Here is a 20,715-nt window from a genome sequence, read left to right as displayed (position 1 = left end):
ATGCATTAGTTTAAGATAGAAAAACATTTGAAGTGTCAAATGCACCGTGAAGTGTTTGATTAGTGCACGATGCATTTGTCTATGCCATTGAAGCATATGAAGCTCCGCACTCCTAGATGAACAAGCTCTTATTCTTCCGAAACACACTATGGGAGAAGGACAAATGATGCGACTATTATTTTCAACCATTTCAGATACCACATCAGGAATTCATTCAGTATCTATTGAACATTACATGTCATGTTAGTTCGAAGAACCTATTAGGCATCTTGCATCAACATAGCATATAAATGAAATAATTTTTCATTAAATCAATAGTTATAAAAATGATGATTTATAAAGTATATTCTTGTGTCTGTGATTATTCAAAACAAAAACTAAATGAGCACTTAAAACTTTAGACGCTATGTGTGCACTTGTATTGAAGGGTTTTACTGTATATATCACAGTTTTTATAAGAGGTAGGAGTTTTAGATACAAATATCTTCTATCCTAAAACTAAAGCGAGAAAAAGAAAACACATGATATAAATATATATTTTTGCTTTCAAAAATATTCCCAGAGTCCTAAATGCTTAATTATTATTAATTTCTTCCAAATGTGACAATACTCACGGACCAAATAAAGTTAATTTTGCTAAATCAAATTAAAGATCAAATTTGATCTTATTAACATAATATAAACAATTATTAAAAAATAAATTTAGTAAAAATAAAAAAAATAAAAAGGTTAATTATTACGAATCAAATACTATCCAAATAGTGAATTTGAACCAACCAAAGATGAGTTTGTTGGTTTCTTTAATCGGACCGCTCAGATCCGTAAGTCATTCATTCCTTCTTCCCATGTACGTATATCTACTCCTAACACGTAGGTAACACGTGAGATGTACCCACACGCCTCTCTTTCTTTTACATACATGGATATATCTACGGCACGTGGATTTCACGTGAGTGTTCCCTGAGGAAGTTCTATCGATCCTCCTCATCCCGTCTCCGTTCTGGTGTCTTCTCTCTCTCTCTCTCTCTCTATATATATATATATATATATATATCGTTAGACACGTGGATATCACGTGAGAGTGGCCTCTATGGGGATCCGCTCCCCCGCTCGTCATTTCTCCGTTACGCCGACCTCGCTCGCGAATATATCTGTATATATGTCTCGCTTCAACCCCCCATCCCCCATTTGGTTTTTAACGGTGGCGGCCCTTTTCCTTTCCTTTCCTTCGTAGCTACTCTCTCTCTCTCTCCTCCGTTGTGTCCTCTCTTTCGCTCTCTCTTTTTATGTCTTTCGTTCGATGTGTATGCATCATCGCCTCATCAGCTCTTTCTCCAAAACCCTCTTTTCTTCGCCCTTTTTTCCGCATCGCCCTAATCGTAGGCCCGTATCATTTTTCGATCCTTTTCCTCTTTTAATTTAGATTATTGGGGCTCTGATCTGTATCGCCGTTTGTTCTGGGCTTTTTGGTTGATCTTTGGGTGTTTGTTGGGGGTTGCAGGTTCTTGAGATAGGGGAGAGGCTGGAATCGAGATGGCGGGGAACCGGTCAAATCTGCCCTTGCGGCTGCAGCAGATCCTGTCCGGCGGGAGGTCCGTCTCGCCGGTCCTTAAATTGGAGTCCGAACCGGTGAGTTGTTTCTAGATTAAACCCCTTTTCTATTCCGTTCTTGGCGTTCCAATTTACTTGACATGATCAGATGGGGGTTTTCTTTTCGGTTGGTTCTTAATCGTTGGTCGTGGAGTGTGATCGGTGCTTGTAGTTGATTCGATGGGTCACGTGATGGACTCGTATCTTAGGTATTATGTTAGCTGACTGTGATGAAAGTTATGCTGGGAGTCATTTGGGCATGTTATGCTGTTCTGAATTATTTGCTCTAGTCGGTTTTGTTACGAGGGGGAAAAAAATATTGCGCGACTGTGACGTAACAAATCTTGGTACTGCTTTTGGTGCTTCAATGGTGATATAACTCCATTGCTCCTTCTTTCTATCTCTAATCTGAGCCTTTTTTGATTTTCTTTCACTTTGTTGTTGGACGTGTGTTGGATATACTACTTACTCATGCATCACAGATAAAATAGATGATCTGTTATCTATGCCTGACTTGGCATGACGGCTAACAGAAAGAAGAAGAAATTATTTGAGTTGCGATATTGCTCTTTGGAGTGGTTAATAAGATGGTAAGGTAAAAAATAGAAGACAAATGAGAATTGCTAGTGGTTTGTAACCCCTTTGGCGCTTTAGCAATTGCTCTTCATGGGTATTTCCATGCTTTTCTTGCCTAGCCTACTTGGGGGTGCATAAGAAAAATATAGGAGATTTCATTTTATCATTTATGGAGAATTAGTTCCATCTGTTTTTCTTGTGAAAGAAGCTAGACTATTATGGAATTTTAAAACAATAAATAAACTGTAGGGAAGAGCTATGGTGATTGAATTTTTTACTTTGATCAGAGTAAAGAAACTTATGTATGGTTTGCATCGCTTAGATCAAAGCATTTTTTCTATTTAGAAATAGATTCTATCAATCGGAAATGATCAATTCTTAAACCTGAATCAAAGAATGTGCTGCTGTCTGTTAGAAGCTTCCTGTTATATGAATTTCATAGTAGATTTGCAATTCATTGGATATTTCATACTCATAGATTGTTCATTTATGTTGGATATGCAGAAATATAAGATCTTGGTATGTGAGTTCCTAATGAACAGGTGATCTACTGAGACCATGGAGAGGCTATTTTAGATTTTTAGACTTTTATGGTGCGGAGTTCTTTCTTTAATATAATGATCAGTGTTTGGACTTATATTTAATGGATAATATACTTAGTAACAACATCTTTAGTTGTTCTGAAGTATCTGGGTCAGTTAGATTGTTTGCTTCCCGCAATATGTATTGGTAGTGTGCTGATTAGGGTTTGGACCGGTATACTGATGTATGTATGTATTGAGTTTCACAAAAAAAGTCTTAAAATAAAAATGTGCAGTACCAAGAATATGGTCTGATTTGCCCTGGTCTGGGTGCCAGTTGGTCGTTGGACTGGTGAATACCCTCCCGACTGAACCATAGCAGGTGGTTTTGCAAACCTTGTATAAAACCAATATACTATAGTACGAGCGATGCACAGGTATACCATAATACCAATATACTGGCTCGGTGTTTGTTTATCTTCTAAAGTAGAATGCTGGTTGTGATCTTGATGGCAAAATTTGGACTTTCCTGTGGAAACTGATACTTTCTCATTCTTTTTATCGGTTGGTGTCATATGGACATACAATTGTATTGTGTTTCTGATGCCATTCAATTACACATTCTTGCGAGTTGTGCTTTCTTTTGATAGATCAACTTTTAACCGCATGATTAAGAGCTTTCAATATGTGCCTATAGACCTATTTTAATATTATCATTTGTCTTAAATATGTTACTATTTGTATTTGCAGCCTCCAAAGGTTAAAGCTTTCATCGATAGGGTGATCAAGAGCCCATTACACGATATAGCTATACCTCTTTCAGGCTTCCGTTGGGAGTACAATAAGGTGCAGTTGAGTTTAATAACCAGAAGAGTTTCTCAAATGCTTTGCTTGTTTTGAATTTTGATATTAGTTTTTTGTTTCATTTCAGGGAAATTTTCATCATTGGAGGCCGCTTTTTATGCATTTTGATACATACTTTAAGACGTATCTTTCTTGTAGGAAAGACCTCCTTTTATCTGACAATATCGTTGAGGAAGATCCATTTCCCAAACATTCCATTATGCAGATATTGAGAGTCATGCAAGTTATTTTGGAAAATTGCCACAACAAGAGTTCGTTTGGAGGTCTAGAGGTGAAACTCAAGATTCAAGTTCAGAATTATGTCCATAATATTGCACAATTTCAGCAAAATTGTAGATTATTTTATTTGGCATTCAGGCTTTCTAACTTTTTTTTAATCATGTTCTTCAATCAGCATTTCAAGCTTCTACTTGCATCCACAGATCCAGATATTCTTATAGCTACCTTGGAAACTCTTTCAGCTTTGGTGAGAATAAATCCATCCAAGATGCATTTGGGTGGGAAATTGATTGGCTGTGGCTCTACGAATAGCTATCTCCTGTCTCTAGCACAGGGATGGGGAAGCAAAGAAGAAGGCTTGGGTTTACACTCATGCGTAGTGGCAAACGAGAGGAACCAACATGAAGGACTGTGCTTGTTCCCTTCAGATCTTGGAGATAATTGTGATGGCACCCAGCATCGTCTGGGTTCAACTCTTCATTTTGAATACAATATGGGTTCTTCCATAGGTACTGAGGGAACTAAGCCATCCAATATACATGTCATAAAAATTCCAGATCTGCATCTAAGAAAGGAGGATGATCTGGGCATTCTGAAGCAGTGTGTCGACCAGTTTAATGTACCTCCAGAGCACAGATTCTCATTGCTTACAAGAATTAGGTTTGCACATGCTTTCCGCTCGCCGAGAATTTGTAGACTATATAGCAGGATCAGCATTCTTGCATTTGTTGTTCTGGTACAATCAAATGATGCTCATGATGAACTTGTGTCTTTCTTTGCAAATGAGCCTGAATATACAAATGAGCTGATCAGACTTGTTCGTTCTGAAGACTGTGTTCCTGGAACCATAAGAGCACTTGCTATGCTTGCATTAGGAGCACAGTTAGCAGCATATGCATCATCTCATGAACGGGCTAGAATATTGAGTGGTTCAAGTATTATATCTGCTGGTGGAAATCGGATGATGTTGCTAAATGTGCTACAGAAAGCTATTGTGTCACTTAGCAACCCCAGTGATCCATCTACTCCAGTATTTGTTGATGCTCTTCTGCAGTTTTTCTTACTTCATGTTCTATCATCTTCAAGTTCTGGTAGTGCTATAAGGGGGTCAGGAATGGTTCATCCTCTTCTACCCCTTCTGCAGGACTCTGATCCAGCACATATTCATCTCGTCTCCTCTGCGGTTAAAACCTTGCAAAAGCTGATGGAGTATAGTAGCCAAGCTGTATCACTATTTAAAGATTTAGGTGGGATTGAACTTTTGGCTCAGAGGCTACAGATTGAAGTTCATAGAATTATTGGCTCAGGAGAAGGCAGCAGTAACACAGTGATTTGCACCGATCTAGGAAAATCTGATGCAGATCATATGTACTTGCAGAAACGCCTCATCAAGTTTTTGCTTAAGACATTGGGTTCTGCTACATATTCCCCAGCAAATGCTACAAGGGCCCATAATTCCCACCATAATTCCTTGCTTTCTTCTTTATCTTTAATATTTAACAATGTGAACTGGTTTGGAGGGGACATATATTTTTCAGCAGTATCTGTTATGAGTGAAATCATTCACAAGGACCCCACATGCTTTCCTGTTCTGAATGAATTGGGTGTCCCAGAATCATTTTTATCATCAGTTAATTCTGGGATTATCCCTTCCTCAAAAGCACTTATATGTGTTCCTAATGGTCTTGGTGCCATCTGCCTTAACGCTAAAGGATTGGAGGCGGTTAAAGAAACTGCTGTACTGCGATTTCTGGTGGAGGCCTTCACAACAAGGAAATATTTGGTAGCAATGAATGAGGGTGTTGTTCTTTTAGCAAATGCTGTTGAGGAGCTTCTTCGGCATGTATCTTCGTTAAGAGGTGTTGGTGTTGAGATAATAATTGAAATTGTTAACAAGCTTGCTTCCATGGGAGAGGAGAAGTGCAAGGAAACTGCAGATGATATGAATGAGAACACTGCCATGGAAACTGATCTTGAAGAAAAGGCAAATGAGGGGCATGATTTGGTAAGTGCTATGGATTTGGCTGCAGATAGCATCAGCGATGAGCAGTTTGAGCAATTAAGCATTTTTCATGTGATGGTATTAGTTCATCGAACAATGGAAAATTCTGAAACTTGTAGAATGTTTGTAGAGAAGGGGGGCATAGAGACTTTGTTGAGACTTCTTCAACGACCTAGTATCACACAGTCATCTGATGGGATGCCAATTGCTCTGCATAGTACTGTGGTCTTCAAGGGCTTTACACAGCATCATTCTGCACCCCTTGCACATGCATTTTCTTCCTCTCTTAGGGGGCACTTGATGAAAGCCCTGAATGAATTTAGTTCAGTTTCTGGCTCGCTTTTGCAGGATACCAAGTCTGTGCAAGACAATGGAATTTTCTCTTCTCTTTTTGTTGTTGAGTTTCTCCTTTTCCTTGCTGCTTCCAAAGATAATCGTTGGATGAGTGCATTACTCACTGAATTTGGAGACTCTAGCAAGGATGTCCTAGAAGATATTGGACGAGTTCATCGTGAGGTGCTGTGGCAGATTGCCCTTCTTGAAGATTCAAAAGTTGAAAGAGATTATGATTCTTCTTCAAGTGACATAAATGTAGATCCTGGTATGGTCGATTCAGAAGAGCAACGGATTGGTTCTTTTAGGCAGTATCTTGATCCATTGCTGAGACGGAGAGTGTCTGGGTGGAGTATAGAGTCCCAATTTTCTGACCTCGTTAGTATATATCGTGACCTCGGCCGTGCTGCTACTGGTTCACATAGACATGGTATAGATGGCTATTCAACTTTGAGAGTTGCTCCTACTACCCGATCTCAGCCTTCTAATTCTTTAGACACAAGTTCTGCAAGCAAAACAGAAGAGGACAAGCAGAGATCTTATTATTCTTTATGCCATGAGACGATGAGGTCGCTTTGTTATCATATTAACCATCTCTTTATGGAGCTGGGTAAAGCGATGTTGCTCACTTTGCGTCGTGAGAACAATCCTGTAAATGTTTCCCCTTCAATTGTGTCTGTTGTCGGCACAGTTGCTTCCATTGTGTTGGGACACTTGAATTTTGCGGGGCGTGTGAGTGCTGCTATGGAGAGTGAGGTTTCTGTTTCCACAAAATGTCGATACCTTGGCAAAGTTATTGATTTTGTTAGTGGAATTCTATTCGACAGGCCAGAAATATCGAACCCCATCATGGTAAAGTGCTTTTTTGGACATGGGGTCATTCAGGCTGTTTTAACCACTTTTGAAGCTACAAGCCAGTTGCTCTTCACGATCAACAGGATGCCAGCTTCCCCAATGGATATGGACGATAAATGCCAGAAAGAAGAAAAAGAAGAATCAGATAATTCATGGATATCTGGTCCTTTAGCAAGCTATGGGACACTATTGGATCACTTAGCCACATCATCTTCCATCTTGTCTTCCTCAACAAAGCAGTTGCTTGAGCAACCTATTGCAAATGGAAGCATTTCATTTCCTCAAGATGCAGAGACATTTGTGAAGGTGCTTCAATCTAAGGTGTTAAAAGCTGTACTTCCTATTTGGACGCATCCTCACTTTGCTGAATGCAATTCGGAGTTTATTACGTCAATGATCTCTATTATGAAGCACGTCTACATTGGGGTTGAAGTTCGAAATGTCAGTGGCAATGCTGGAGCTCACTTACCTGGTCCCCCGCCTGATGAATCAGCTATTTCATTGATTGTAGAGATGGGTTTTTCTCGTGCTAGGGCAGAAGAAGCACTGAGACAGGTTGGCACGAATAGTGTTGAGATTGCAACTGATTGGCTATTTTCTCATCCAGAAGAACCACAAGAAGATGATGAACTTGCTCGAGCTGTTGCTATGTCCCTAGGGAACTCAGACACATCCTTGAAGGAAGATGAAATTTTAAATGCTGGTATTTTTGACCAAGAAGAGGAAGCTGTTCAATTACCTCCTGTTGATGAAATTTTATCGGCATGTATCAGACTCCTTCAGGTGAATGAACCTTTAGCATTTCCGATTAGGGACCTTCTTGTTATGATTTGTTCTCAAAATGATGGTGAACACCGACTGAAGGTCCTCTCTTATATCATTGATCATGTCAAGCATTGTTGTGTGCCATCAGCTCCGTTAAGTGAAAGTATGCTATCTGCATTATTTCATGTGCTTGCTTTAGTTCTCCATGAGGATTTTATGGCACGGGAAATTGCCTTTCAGGCTGGCCTGGTAAAGATTGCTTTAGACCTGCTTTCTGGATGGAATCTGGGCTCTTCTGATGGGGAGAAATCTCAAGTTCCAAAGTGGGTGACTGCATGTTTGCTTTCTGTTGATCAGATGCTTCAGGTGGACCCTAAGATGACTCCAGGAGTAATTAATTTGGAACAACTGAAAAAGGATAAACATAATTCCCAGAATTCAGTTGTGATTGATGAGAATAGAAAGAAGGATTTACAGTCTTCTTTGGGATCAACTACTGGGAATTTGGATATTCAGGACCAGAGGAGGCTTTTGGAAATATGCTGCAGATGTATACAGAATCAATTACCTTCTGAGACAATGCATGTGGTGCTGCAGCTATGTTCTACATTAACTAAAGTTCATACAATTGCTGTTAGTTTTCTCGATTCTGGAGGTTTGCATGCATTGCTTAGTTTGCCTTCCAGCAGCTTATTCCCTGGATTCAATAACGTAGCAGCTGCCATCATCCGTCACATTTTGGAAGACCCGCATACTCTTCAGCAAGCCATGGAATTGGAGATACGTCATAGCCTCATTGCGGCCACAAATAGACATTCAAATGCCAGAGTTTCACCACGGACCTTTGTTCAAAACTTGGCTATTGTTATTTCCAGGGACCCTGTGGTGTTTCTGAAAGCTGCACAAGCTGTATGCCAGATTGAGATGGTAGGTGACAGACCTAATATTGTGCTGTTGAAAGATCGTGAGAAGGAAAGGTCCAAGGCAAAAGACAAGGAAAAAACAGCCGAGAAAGACAAAGTAGCAGCAAGCGATGGAAAGACTACTGGAACGGAAGTGGTCTCAGTGGCCGCAGGAAGTGGACATAGTAAACTACCAGACTTGAGTGTAAAGAACACCAAAGCTCATCGAAAATCTCCTCAGAGCTTTACAAGTGTAATTGAATATCTTTTGGATTTAATTGTGAAATTTGTCCCTCCTTCAGAAGTTAATTGCCATACTGATACAGTTCCTGGTACTCCCTCGTTATCAGACATGGATATTGATTCCACTTCAGCTAAAGGAAAAGAAAAAGTTATTGCTGTTTCATCTGAAGATGGCAAAATTACTACCCAGGAGGCTTTAGCCTCTCTAGCAAAAACTGCTTTTATTATCAAGTTATTGACAGAGATACTTCTGACGTATGCTTCATCAATTCATGTATTGCTTAGAAAAGATGCTGAACTCAGTAGTTCGCGTGCAACTTCAAAAGGTTTATCTGGCAATAGCAGTGGGGGAATTTTTCATCACATTCTTCACAATTTTCTCCCATATCCAGGAATCCACAAAAAGGATAAGAAAACTGATGGAGATTGGAGGCATAAGTTAGCTACCAGAGCAAACCAGTTTTTGGTGGCATCATCTGTTCGTTCAACAGAAGGACGCAGAAGGATTTTTTCTGAAATTAGTCGTGTGTTTAATGACCTTGTTGACTCATCTAATAATTGTAGAGCAGCTGATTCCCATATGCATGCCTTTGTTGATCTACTTAATGATATCCTTGCTGCTCGTTCACCAACTGGTTCATATATTTCAGCAGAAGCTTCAGTTACTTTTATTGATGTTGGGCTTGTTCGCTCTCTAAGTCGGACTCTTCAAATTCTGGACTTGGACCATGCTGATTCACCAAAGCTTATCCCAGGGATTATCAAGGTGTTGGAGTTGGTGACCAAAGAACATGTGCATTCTGCTTACATTAACTCTGCAAAGGGGGACAACTCTCTGAAGCTTGCTTCTAATGAGCATCAAGTCGGTTCTTCTGATTATCATGGCGAAAGGTTTCAGGCCCTAGAAATGGCATCACAACCTGACCATGCCGAAGTGGTGGCTGACCAGCGGGAAGCTGTTAATGGTATCCAAACTTCAGGCAATTATCATTCTGTTGTAGATGATATGGAACATGACCGGGAATTGGATGGAAATTTTGCTCGTGAAGCTGAAGATGATTTCATGCATGAAGCTTCTGAGGATGGTACTGGCCTGGAGAATGGTGTTTCAACTGTGGAAATCAGATTTGAAATACCACAGAATGCGGAAGATGATATGGGTGATGAAGATGACGATGAAGATATGTCAGGGGATGAAGGAGAGGTTGATGAAGACGATGAGGATGATGAAGAAAATAATGATTTGGAAGAAGATGAAGTTCATCAAATGTCTCATCCTGACACAGATCATGATGACCATGAAATTGATGATGAAGAGTTTGATGAAGATGTCTTGGAAGAAGAGGATGATGACGACGACGACGACGATGGTGTGATACTCAGGTTGGAGGAGGGATTCAGTGGAATAAATGTTTTTGACCACATTGAAGTCCTTGGTGGTGACAATTTTTCCGTGATGCCTCTTGACATATTTGGCTCTAGACGTCAAGGACGGACAACATCCATTTACAATCTTATTGGAAGAACCGGTGATCATGGTGCTCTTCATTTTGATCATCCATTGTTGGAGGAACCTTCTTCCTTTAGACAGCTTGTTCACCAAAGACAATCAGGTGAAGTATCCATTTCCTATGTTGCATTATCGTTGATTTGATGTTTAACTGTTAATTTCCATGTGATTTTTTCATTTAAAGACAATCAGGTGAAATATCCAACTATCGATTTCCTTTGCTGTTACATCTAACTGTTTCATCTCTACATGGTTTTTCTCATCCAACCGTAGTTTCTTACATGAGTAAACAATAATACAAATAATTAATTTGTCAAAATTGTATTTATAGGAATTTCTCAAGGCATTACATGCTGACAGTTTCAGAATTTGCTTTTTCAGAGAATGCAGTGGATATAGCTTACTCAGATAGGAATCACGAGAGTGCTTCTTATAGAATGGATGCTATCTTCCGGACATTGAGAAATGGGCGGCATGGGCATCGTTTTAATATGTGGCTAGATGATAATCATCAACGTGGTACATCTAGTGCTCCTGCAGTGCCACAAGGCATTGAAGAACTACTTGTTTCCCAATTAAGGCAGCCTACTGTCCAAATTTCTGACCAAAATATACCCACTAACAGTCCACAGGAAACCCATGAAACCAGCCAGTTACAGATGTCAGAAGTGGAAGTTAGAGAAGAAGCGGAAACAAGAGCTTCTGACAATAATGAGAATATTACTCTTCCTTCACGAGTGATAGGTGGTTCTGGAAATGCCAGTGTTGGATCCACAAATGGTGATATAATTCAAGATGCAGGTGTATCTGCTACAGGTGAGCAAGTGACAGAGATGCAGTATGAACGAGGTGATGTAATTGTACGGGATGTTGAAGCAGTGAGCCAAGCAAGCAGTGGCAGTGGGGCAACTTTAGGGGAAAGTCTTCGCAGTTTGGAAGTGGAAATAGGGAGTGTTGATGGACACGATGATGGAGACAGGCCAGGTCCTGTGGATAGGCTTCCTTTGGGTGATTTGCAGCCGCCTGTTCGGCTGAGAAGGTCTTCTGGAAATCCCGTGCCAGTAAGTGGTCGTGATACATCACTGGAAAGCGTTAGTGAGGTCCCACAACATCAGGACCAAGAAACTGATCGGAGTGCTCCACATGAGGAGCCACAACCCAATGGAAACGTTGAGACAGACACAATCGACCCTACATTTTTGGAGGCTCTTCCTGAGGAATTACGAGCTGAAGTCCTTTCATCACGGCAAAATCAGGTGGCACAGACTTCGAGCGAGCAACCTCAAGCTGATGGAGATATAGATCCTGAATTTCTTGCTGCACTTCCACCTGATATACGGGAAGAGGTCCTAGCACAACAACGTGCTCAAAGGCGACAGCAAGCACAACAATTGGAAGGTCAACCAGTTGAGATGGATGCTGTTTCAATAATTGCTACACTTCCTTCAGAAATTCGGGAAGAGGTAAGCTTAAAGCAGCACTGTTATTAGAAGTTCTAGCTATAAGTTTCCACTACAATGTTATAGCCATTAGTTTCATAATTTGTGACATTTCTGTTCATGTTCTTGAAGATGACCTTTTTTTTGTTCATGATGTCTAAATGTTTGATCGTTCCAGGTGCTTTTAACATCACCAGATACACTCTTGGCTACATTGACTCCTGCACTTGTTGCTGAAGCAAACCTGTTGCGTGAAAGGTTTGCTCATCGTCACCACAGTGGCACACTTTTTGGCATGAGTTCTAGAAATCGTCGGGGTGAGTCTTCTAGGCATGGTGAAACTATTGGTTCCACACTAGATAGAACTGTTGAGGCTGCTGCTCGGGGAACTGCAGTTGGCAAACTGATTGAAACAGACGGTATCCCTCTAGTTGATATAGATGATCTAAAAGCAATGATCAGACTGCTGCGTATAGTTCAGGTAGTTGCTTGCTTTTATCAACTTTGTGTTGTATGAAAAGTTTACATGATTGACAGTTTGACATGCAACTTGCAGCCATTGTATAAGGGTCAGCTACAGAGGCTTCTCTTGAATCTATGCACCCATTATGAAACAAGAACTTCACTGGTGAAAATTTTAATGGATATGTTAATGCTTGAACTACGGGGATCCATTAACAATTCAGTTGACTCTGCTGAATCACCATTTCGATTGTATGGGTGCCAGAGTCATGTCGCGTACTCCCGTCCTCAATTTAATGGCGGTATAGTTTTAGCTTCAGCAGTACATTTAATTGATTGTAATAATTTGTTCATATTTTTTTAGTCTCATCTTTTCTCATCTAGCTTACTTTATTGGTTGCTTTGTTTAGAATAATGAATTAGCATTCATGCTATTAAAAGCTGGTTGATTAGATATGTCGATGATCTCTCTCACATTTTGGTTAGCAGAATATTATTTTAATTATTTATCATGCTCCATGTTCACTAGATCTTTGATAATATGCAGGAGTGCCCCCCCTAGTGTCTCGTCGTATTTTGGAAACTCTGACTTACTTGGCGCGAAACCATCCGAAGGTGTCTAAACTGTTACTCCATCTTGAATTGCCATGTACACCTGCATGCCTTTTGGAAACATCTGTTCAGGCACGTGGGAAAGCTGTTCTCATGGAAGAAGATAAACCTGAAGGTGAAAGAGGTGCTTTTGCCATTGTGTTGCTTCTACGTCTTCTGAGTCAACCATTGTACATGAGGAGTGTTGCTCATCTAGAACAGGTACAACTTAAGAACAAGTGCTGTGATCTTGTTGCTGTTTTAGAAGTTCATGACTGATAGCATTTCCCTTCCATTTCAGTTGTTAAACCTTGTTGAAGTTATTATTGTAAATGGTGAAAGTGACTCTGGCCTATCCAACAAACCTGGAGCTTCTCTTGAACAACAATCTGGTTCTGAAAACACCACGCAAGATGCACAGGTTACTGCTGATGCTGTTGAATCTGCCTCTGAAGAGGGTGTTAAATCTGTAAAGGCCAAAGACTCTGAAAGGGCTTCTACTTCACGTGCAGACAATGTGAACAGTATAAGTGACATTCTATTGAGCATTCCAGAGGGAGAACTGCAACTTTTATGCTCATTGCTTGCACGTGAAGGGTATGTGAACAAAGCCTTTCTCTATATTCTCTTTCTAGTTACCTTTAAGTGATGCATCTAATGGCTAGTTGCTGTGGTTGCCATAATCTAAAAGAACCCTTCTTGTTTGTCATTGCGACAGACTTCAATTTAGAGGTCATTTCTTTTAACAAAAAAGGGAATCATGGCCATTTATACAGTTCCGTGTGTGTGATCGGACTATTGGTGCTTGTTTTATTTCTCTATCATAAACTTAGCAATAGGGCAGTAAGATTTAGTAGTAGTATGCTGATGCAAACTGATTTAGAGCATTTGATCAAGTCGAGTCTGTAATGTGTCTTCTTTTTGTGTGTTCTTGTATATTTGTTGGGGGTTGAGGATTACCTTCAAAATTTTCTATGTAGAAAATATATTGGTTAGGTTGGGGTCTATTTTACCTAGGAAAAATTCTCACATTGGAGATAATCATGGTTGGATTCGTTCTGTGATAAGCAATGAAGTTGTGTGTGTGTTAATATTCTATGATAGAAAATGACTACCAATTGGTGCTCTGTTGACTGATGATTAACTGTACATATTTGTTCTTGCTAGACAGAAAAGGGCCACCAATTTGTACGCACTAGATGCTTCAGTTCTAGTCTCCAAGGTGGATCAAGGGGAGCAAAAGATCATTTTTTGAGAACCTGTTCTGGATGTTTATAAAGATGTGATGAAATTTCAATAAATCTTTAGTCATGTGGCGTTATATATCTCTTCCCTCTGATTAATGTTTTCTCTAATCTACTCATCCATAGCAACAATCTTCTACCTGCACATTTCTTTCAATCTTGTTTCTTATCTTTTTGTCATCTTTATTTATGTATTACATAAATGGCTGCACTACATGAATTCTAAAACATATTGGAGCAGTGGGTCCGACTTACTAAGCTACTTTGTTTTATGATGTTGCAGTCTTCAAGTACTTTTTAGTTTTTAATTATTTCCTTTTAAAGTTTTAGTTTTCTGTTAATTTCTTGTGAGGTTATGATATTATTTGGAATAAAAGGTAGGTACCTTCTTGTAAAGTTACCCACTGGTTTGCCATCAGCTTTTCAGTATTAATTTATTCTGTTTTTTCACAATGCCTATCTGGAGAAATATGTTTGTCCTCAATTTTAACAGGTTGATATTTTATTAATTAAATTTTAACCAACACAACTTAATTTTAACTGCCCATTAATATTGGCTATTGTGTGAAAGAATTCACTCAGCTATGCTGTAGGATTTTTTTTTGTTGGCTGCAGTTTAAAATCTCTTATCAGTCCACCTTAGTATAGTTGTTTTGGGACTTAGGTGTAAATGGGTGAGCCAAATGTGTGAGGCTCCCACAGATAACACCAATGTAGGATAGAGGGAGGTACAATGAGTGGATCTGCCTTTAAATACATGATGTCTTCTCATTGAAATAAAGCTGTTGTGACCATCTGGCCTCTATAGCAATTCCCGTTGTTGCTGTCACCCTTTTTCACTCATAGTAAGCCCTAAGTGATATTGTTTTAATCTTATTTATGCTCTATGCTTTAATGCTGCACATGTCCTTCTCTGATATATGACATATTAAATTAACATCATGGAACACTTGCTATGCCAATGTAAATCCTTCTGCCACCCAAGGCTTCAACTTGTTTTATCATGCTCTTTCTTACTTTTGAAGTTCTTTCCACTGCAGATTGTCAGATAATGCATATGTTCTTTTGGCTGAAGTATTAAAAATGATGGTAGCCAGTGCTCCTACGTATTGTCGTTTGTTCACTACGGAGCTTGTCAATGCTGCGCGAAGTTTGAGTGTCTGTGCAATGAATGAACTGAACTTATATGAGGATGCTGAAAAAGCTCTTCTCAGTTCATCTTCTACCAATGGAACCGCAATCTTGAGAGTTCTGCAGGCCTTGAGTTCTCTTGTCACTGGATTGCATGAAAAGGCTCCTGATGTGCTCCCTGAGAAAGGCCATACTGATGCGCTTTCTCATGTATGGGACATAAATGCTGCACTTGAACCTTTGTGGTTAGAGTTGAGCAACTGCATAAGCAAAATAGAGATTTCTTCAGAAACCCCATCAGATATGGTTTCTATTTCAGGAAATTTGGCATCCACAAGTACACCACTGCCAGCTGGTGCCCAAAACATCTTGCCATACATTGAATCATTCTTTGTGACGTGTGAAAAATTACGTCCTGGGCAATGTGAAGTAGTTCAGGATTTTGCTACTACAAGTGACATTGAAGAGGCAACAACACCAGCTTGTGGGCAGAAGTCATCTGGGGCATGTACAAGCACTGATGAAAAACATGTTGTTTTTGTTAGGTTTTTAGAGAAACATAGGAAATTGTTAAACTCATTCATTCGGCAGAATCCTGGTTTGCTTGAGAAGTCATTTTCTCTCATGCTCAAGGTTCCACGCTTCATTGATTTTGACAATAAACGTGCTCATTTTCGGTCAAAAATAAGGCATCAACATGACCATCATCACAGTCCAGTTAGAATTTCAGTGAGAAGAGCCTACATACTGGAGGACTCCTATAATCAATTGCGAATGCGATCACCACAAGATCTGAAGGGAAAATTGACTGTTCATTTTCAAGGTGAAGAAGGTATTGATGCTGGTGGGCTTACTCGAGAATGGTATCAGTTGCTTTCACGAGTAATTTTTGATAAGGGTGCTCTGCTTTTTACAACTGTTGGCAATGAATCGACATTCCAGCCAAATCCCAATTCAGTTTACCAGACAGAACATCTTTCATACTTCAAGTTTGTTGGACGAGTGGTGAGTGGTGTCTTCCATTTATATCATTTACTTTTAAAACTTTTTTTTTTTTCTGTGGTTTACAGACAGATGTTGCCTATTTCCTTCCAGGTTGGTAAAGCACTCTTTGATGGTCAGCTCCTGGATGTCCATTTCACCCGCTCATTCTACAAACACATTCTTGGTGTGAAGGTTACTTATCATGACATTGAGGCTGTTGATCCTGATTACTTTAAGAACCTGAAGTGGATGCTTGAGGTATGCTTCACTTGATATGCACTCAGGAGTTTTTGATTCTTTTGCTACCTCCAAATCTTGCTTCACTTTTGTTGTTTCATGAATATTTTATTACCCAATTATGATATTCTATTAATTTCTTATTGCAGAATGATATAAGTGATGTTTTGGACCTTACTTTTAGCATGGATGCTGATGAGGAAAAGCTGATACTGTATGAAAGGGCAGAGGTAGTTGACTGTTTCTAATTCAGATAATAATTTTACGTGTTTATAATTTTTTTAGGAATGGACATTAGAAGCTGTTATAACTTAGATATGTCCTAAGATGAACATATTTGCTAGAGTTAAACAAAATGAACAAAACAGTTGGTTATTCTTGGGGACTTCTTTAAAACACATAATTAGTGTTGCATATAGTAGAAATTCAATGATGATATCTGTGATTTATTGCTGTCAAATGGAAGGTGGTCATACATCTTCTATATTAATTTTCCCTTGTTAGGTTATGTATATATTCTTCTTCTTTTTGATGTGATGATCCATAAATTGTATCCACATGCTTGCTGCTAAAGCTACCTCAAGGTGGCCATAAAGAACATGATCACAAGTCCTCTTTTGTTATTTCTTCTTCCAGCATATGCTGTGTTTACTGTGTGCTTTCATGTGGACATGTATGTTGTTCCGTGGAGTAGCTCTAGGTGTTTTGCAGTTCCCTAAGGCTGTTCTGCTGAATCATGTGATCCTGTCATGTCCGTGTGGTTAATAATGAAAAATCATTTTTAATGATTTATCTTGTACTCTTTTATTTAAAGTTGTTGTAAAGTCCTAATAACGTAAATAAGTTATGCTTTGTTATTTCTCATTTGATACTATATTTGTTCTGACATGTTGGCTGTGTAGGTAACTGATTGTGAGTTGATTCCTGGTGGGCGAAATATCAGGGTCACCGAAGAAAATAAACATGAATACGTTGATCGTGTAGCCGAACATTTGCTAACAACTGCAATTAGGCCTCAGATCAATGCTTTTATGGAAGGCTTTAATGAATTGATTCCTCGGGAGTTGATATCTATTTTCAATGATAAAGAGCTGGAATTATTAATAAGTGGACTTCCAGATATAGACTGTAAGTTGTTAATTTATATGTTTGCATGATTCTAGCATTTCATTCAATTGACATGGTTTATGTTATTTTACTTGTTACTTATATTCTTTGTTCAACTCTTTCGCAGTGGATGACTTAAGAGCAAATACTGAATATTCTGGCTACAGTAATGCATCCCCTGTAATTCAGTGGTTCTGGGAAGTCATTCAGGGCTTCAGCAAGGAGGATAAAGCTCGATTCCTGCAATTTGTGACAGGCACCTCCAAGGTATTTCTCCGAGGTTAAACGTCATATTTTTTATGTTTCATGAAGTAGCAAGCTGCTTATAAATAGAAGCTGACAAATATATAGGGCAGTCTGTTTAGGTAATTTGCTTAAGTTTCCAGTTGATAGCAGCCGAAAGAGGGGACATTTGGTTTCATGACTCAGCTTTAAATTTGATAGCCTAAACCACATGGTTCAAAATACTCAAGCCTAAATTAATAGTAGTAGACTCATTCAAATCCCCTTCCACATCTGATGTGGGGTTAAGTTTGTCACAATCTTCTCTGCATAAAAGTTGATGTTACAAACATAAATAAAAAACAAATCTTAGTATGGTGCATGTGAGGCATAGTCCAACTATGGTTCCATGTCATGATGTGCCTCTAACTCCATTTACAAATAACCTTATTCTACTTGCCCTCTTATCATGCCAAGTTATAGGGTTGCTCATATAATTTCACACGGTCCCATATGATAGATTTGAATTACATGGAAAACCTTGATATGGTTTCTCACAAACCCATCTAATAGATTGGAATCACATACTTCAAAAAGTTTATGTCCAAATTAATAATAGTACGCCCATCTAACCCCATAAACTTTCACAAATCTCCTCTTGCGTTTGATGAGGAATTAAACTGGGGTGTCACATTTTGACTTCTTGTTGCTACTAGTTCATGGTAAAATTCATAGTATGAACCTCTATGAGCCATCACCGTACATCTAATCTGATTGTTTTTTTATGTTAATTTTTTTTAATGTAAATCTAGCTTGAAGTCAGTGATGCAACATTGTCTCACTGCATTTCTTTTTAACCAATGTGCTCCACTTATTTTGGTTTTTGACATTTCTCTGTGGTTTGGAGTACCAAGGTGCACCGAGCGCACCATGTCTGTTTAACACCATATATTTTATTTATGATTTGCTGGTCGGTACTAACATGATCTTACTGGTCAGTGCTTTTTACATAGTAAGCTTTTCATCTTCATATTTGCATGAGTTATTATACATGCATAGATATCTACCTAATAAATTCTTTATGTATTTGGATGCTCTTAACTTGTTATCCTTTCTATCAGGTCCCATTGGAAGGTTTCAGTGCTCTTCAAGGAATTTCAGGCTCACAGAGGTTTCAGATTCACAAGGCATATGGGAGCCCCCACCACCTGCCTTCAGCTCATACCTGGTAAGTCTTTTTTCCTTGTATATTAACGAACTTCAGAAAATAAGTGGACCAAAAGAGAGCCAGAGTTTCAGCAATTTTAAATCTTCAAGTATTTTCATTTGTTTGAAAAAACCAATTGCATGACATCTTCCAAGGAACCAACACGTACCATCTCTTGGTGTTTTACTCAATTTGAAAAGATAAAAGTTAGTTATTTGTGTTTCAGGTAGCAAAGAATAATCAACAAATTTATAAATAGGTTGATATGGGTGTCAACCAATTTAGATATAGAATTGTCTTGCCCATATGCACTATTTAGGTCAAGTTTGTAAGAAGTTGGCAGGTTAAGATAGGAATCTGCTTGATCCTAATTGGTGGATCGGGTTACTCAACCAGGGTGGGATTAAAATTTATAAAATGACGGAATATTATTTCACCTGCTGGTTAGACTTTTTTTTAATGTGAAATACCATGTTTAATCTGATTGATCCCGTTCAAGTTTGTTTGAGTTAATTCCATTTTGGTTCTGTAGCAGTAATTGTCTCCTGTGATATTATGCCCAATAGATGCAATGCTCAATCTCCAACAGTCATTTTTTCATGGCACTCAGTTCCAATAGCTTGTTGGCATGGGCTTTCATTTTATGCCTTCTAAGAGCGTAGTGTGTATACATAAAGAAGGTGCTGCTAGATATAATGCTCTTAATGTAAGATGTTAGAGGGCTCTATGTTATGTCAACATCCATTGTTATAGCTGTTGCTTGTTTTTCCTGTCAGTTCTTCGATTACTGTGGTCTTCTGCCATATGAACCATTAGTGTTATGATCTCATGTCCACTCGGCGTTAACATGATCATGGATCACATTGTACTTGTTGCAGCTTTAACCAATTAGACCTGCCTGAGTACACCTCCAAAGAACAGCTGCAGGAGAGGTTACTTCTAGCTATCCATGAAGCCAATGAGGGGTTTGGCTTTGGCTGAGTCGGATGGAACGTTTGCATCCCTTTTGTACAGATACTGTATCGAACATGATGTCTGGATCCGACTCGGCCTTCCTAACGATTGGAAATGTGGTTTCTTGGACGCTTTCCACCTCCCACAGATGCTAGGGTTCAGAGTTCAACTGTGAAGCTGTTTCTTGATCGAATAATGATGATTTGAAAGGAGTGAAGGCCCTATATATTCTCCATCGCCAAGTTCTAGTTTGCAGGTTGGGGGTGAGGTATGCTTCGAGATCAGAGTACCGTTCGGTGTTCGGTGTTCGGTGTGATAATCTGCACGGCAACTTTCTTTTTCTTTCTCCCCAATTGTTTCCGACAGCTTTTGTACCTGAAAGTAGCACATAGTTTTTTTATTTTTTTTTTCTTGGAATACTTTTGGAAAGATTATGTATGGTGACCTCTAGTTATCAATCAGTACAAGGTTTACATAACAATCTCATCCGGAAGGTTCTTGTGGTTTGTGTAACTATCTGGGTTTGTAAGTAGACACTATTGAATGGGTCTGCTAGTGGAAACAATCCGTGGCATGCTTTACTCGACGGTCATGCGTTTCGACTCCGCCACTCTGGTTTGGCTCCATTCTATACAATTGCATTCCACTTCATTGTCCTCGGTTCGTCCGTGTAGGGGGATAAAATTACAACCGGTTCGGTTCATTCTGGGATCATATCTCATCTACCAAAGAAAATCACATAATAAAATTAAAAGGA

General features: G+C 39.1%; 1 protein-coding gene across 2 annotated transcripts; it reads left to right on the top strand.

Moving 5' to 3' along the window:
• The first annotated feature begins 1,184 nt into the window (after positions 1–1,184).
• Positions 1,185–20,444, top strand: LOC135624967 (E3 ubiquitin-protein ligase UPL1-like). 2 transcript variants are annotated; one of them, XM_065129131.1, is made up of 17 exons: positions 1,185–1,383; positions 1,502–1,629; positions 3,438–3,533; positions 3,619–3,822; positions 3,946–10,483; positions 10,762–11,843; positions 11,998–12,300; positions 12,376–12,583; positions 12,829–13,094; positions 13,174–13,469; positions 15,157–16,252; positions 16,343–16,489; positions 16,618–16,698; positions 17,371–17,596; positions 17,703–17,842; positions 18,919–19,025; positions 19,883–20,444. In XM_065129131.1, the coding sequence occupies exons 2-17, from the start codon at positions 1,534–1,536 to the stop codon at positions 19,983–19,985; spliced, it is 10,989 nt and encodes a 3,662-aa protein (XP_064985203.1). In that variant the 5' UTR covers positions 1,185–1,383; positions 1,502–1,533; the 3' UTR covers positions 19,986–20,444. The 2 variants fall into 2 exon arrangements, with proteins under 2 accessions (XP_064985203.1, XP_064985202.1); XM_065129130.1 differs by having other exon boundaries at positions 3,619–10,483.
• The last annotated feature ends 271 nt before the right edge of the window (positions 20,445–20,715 follow it).

The sequence above is a fragment of the Musa acuminata genome, chromosome BXJ2-10 (assembly GCF_036884655.1).
Source record: "Musa acuminata AAA Group cultivar baxijiao chromosome BXJ2-10, Cavendish_Baxijiao_AAA, whole genome shotgun sequence".
NCBI lineage: Eukaryota > Viridiplantae > Streptophyta > Magnoliopsida > Zingiberales > Musaceae > Musa > Musa acuminata.
The sequence above is the reverse complement of the archived record's forward strand: the minus strand, read 5'-3'. Positions and strand labels throughout refer to the sequence as shown.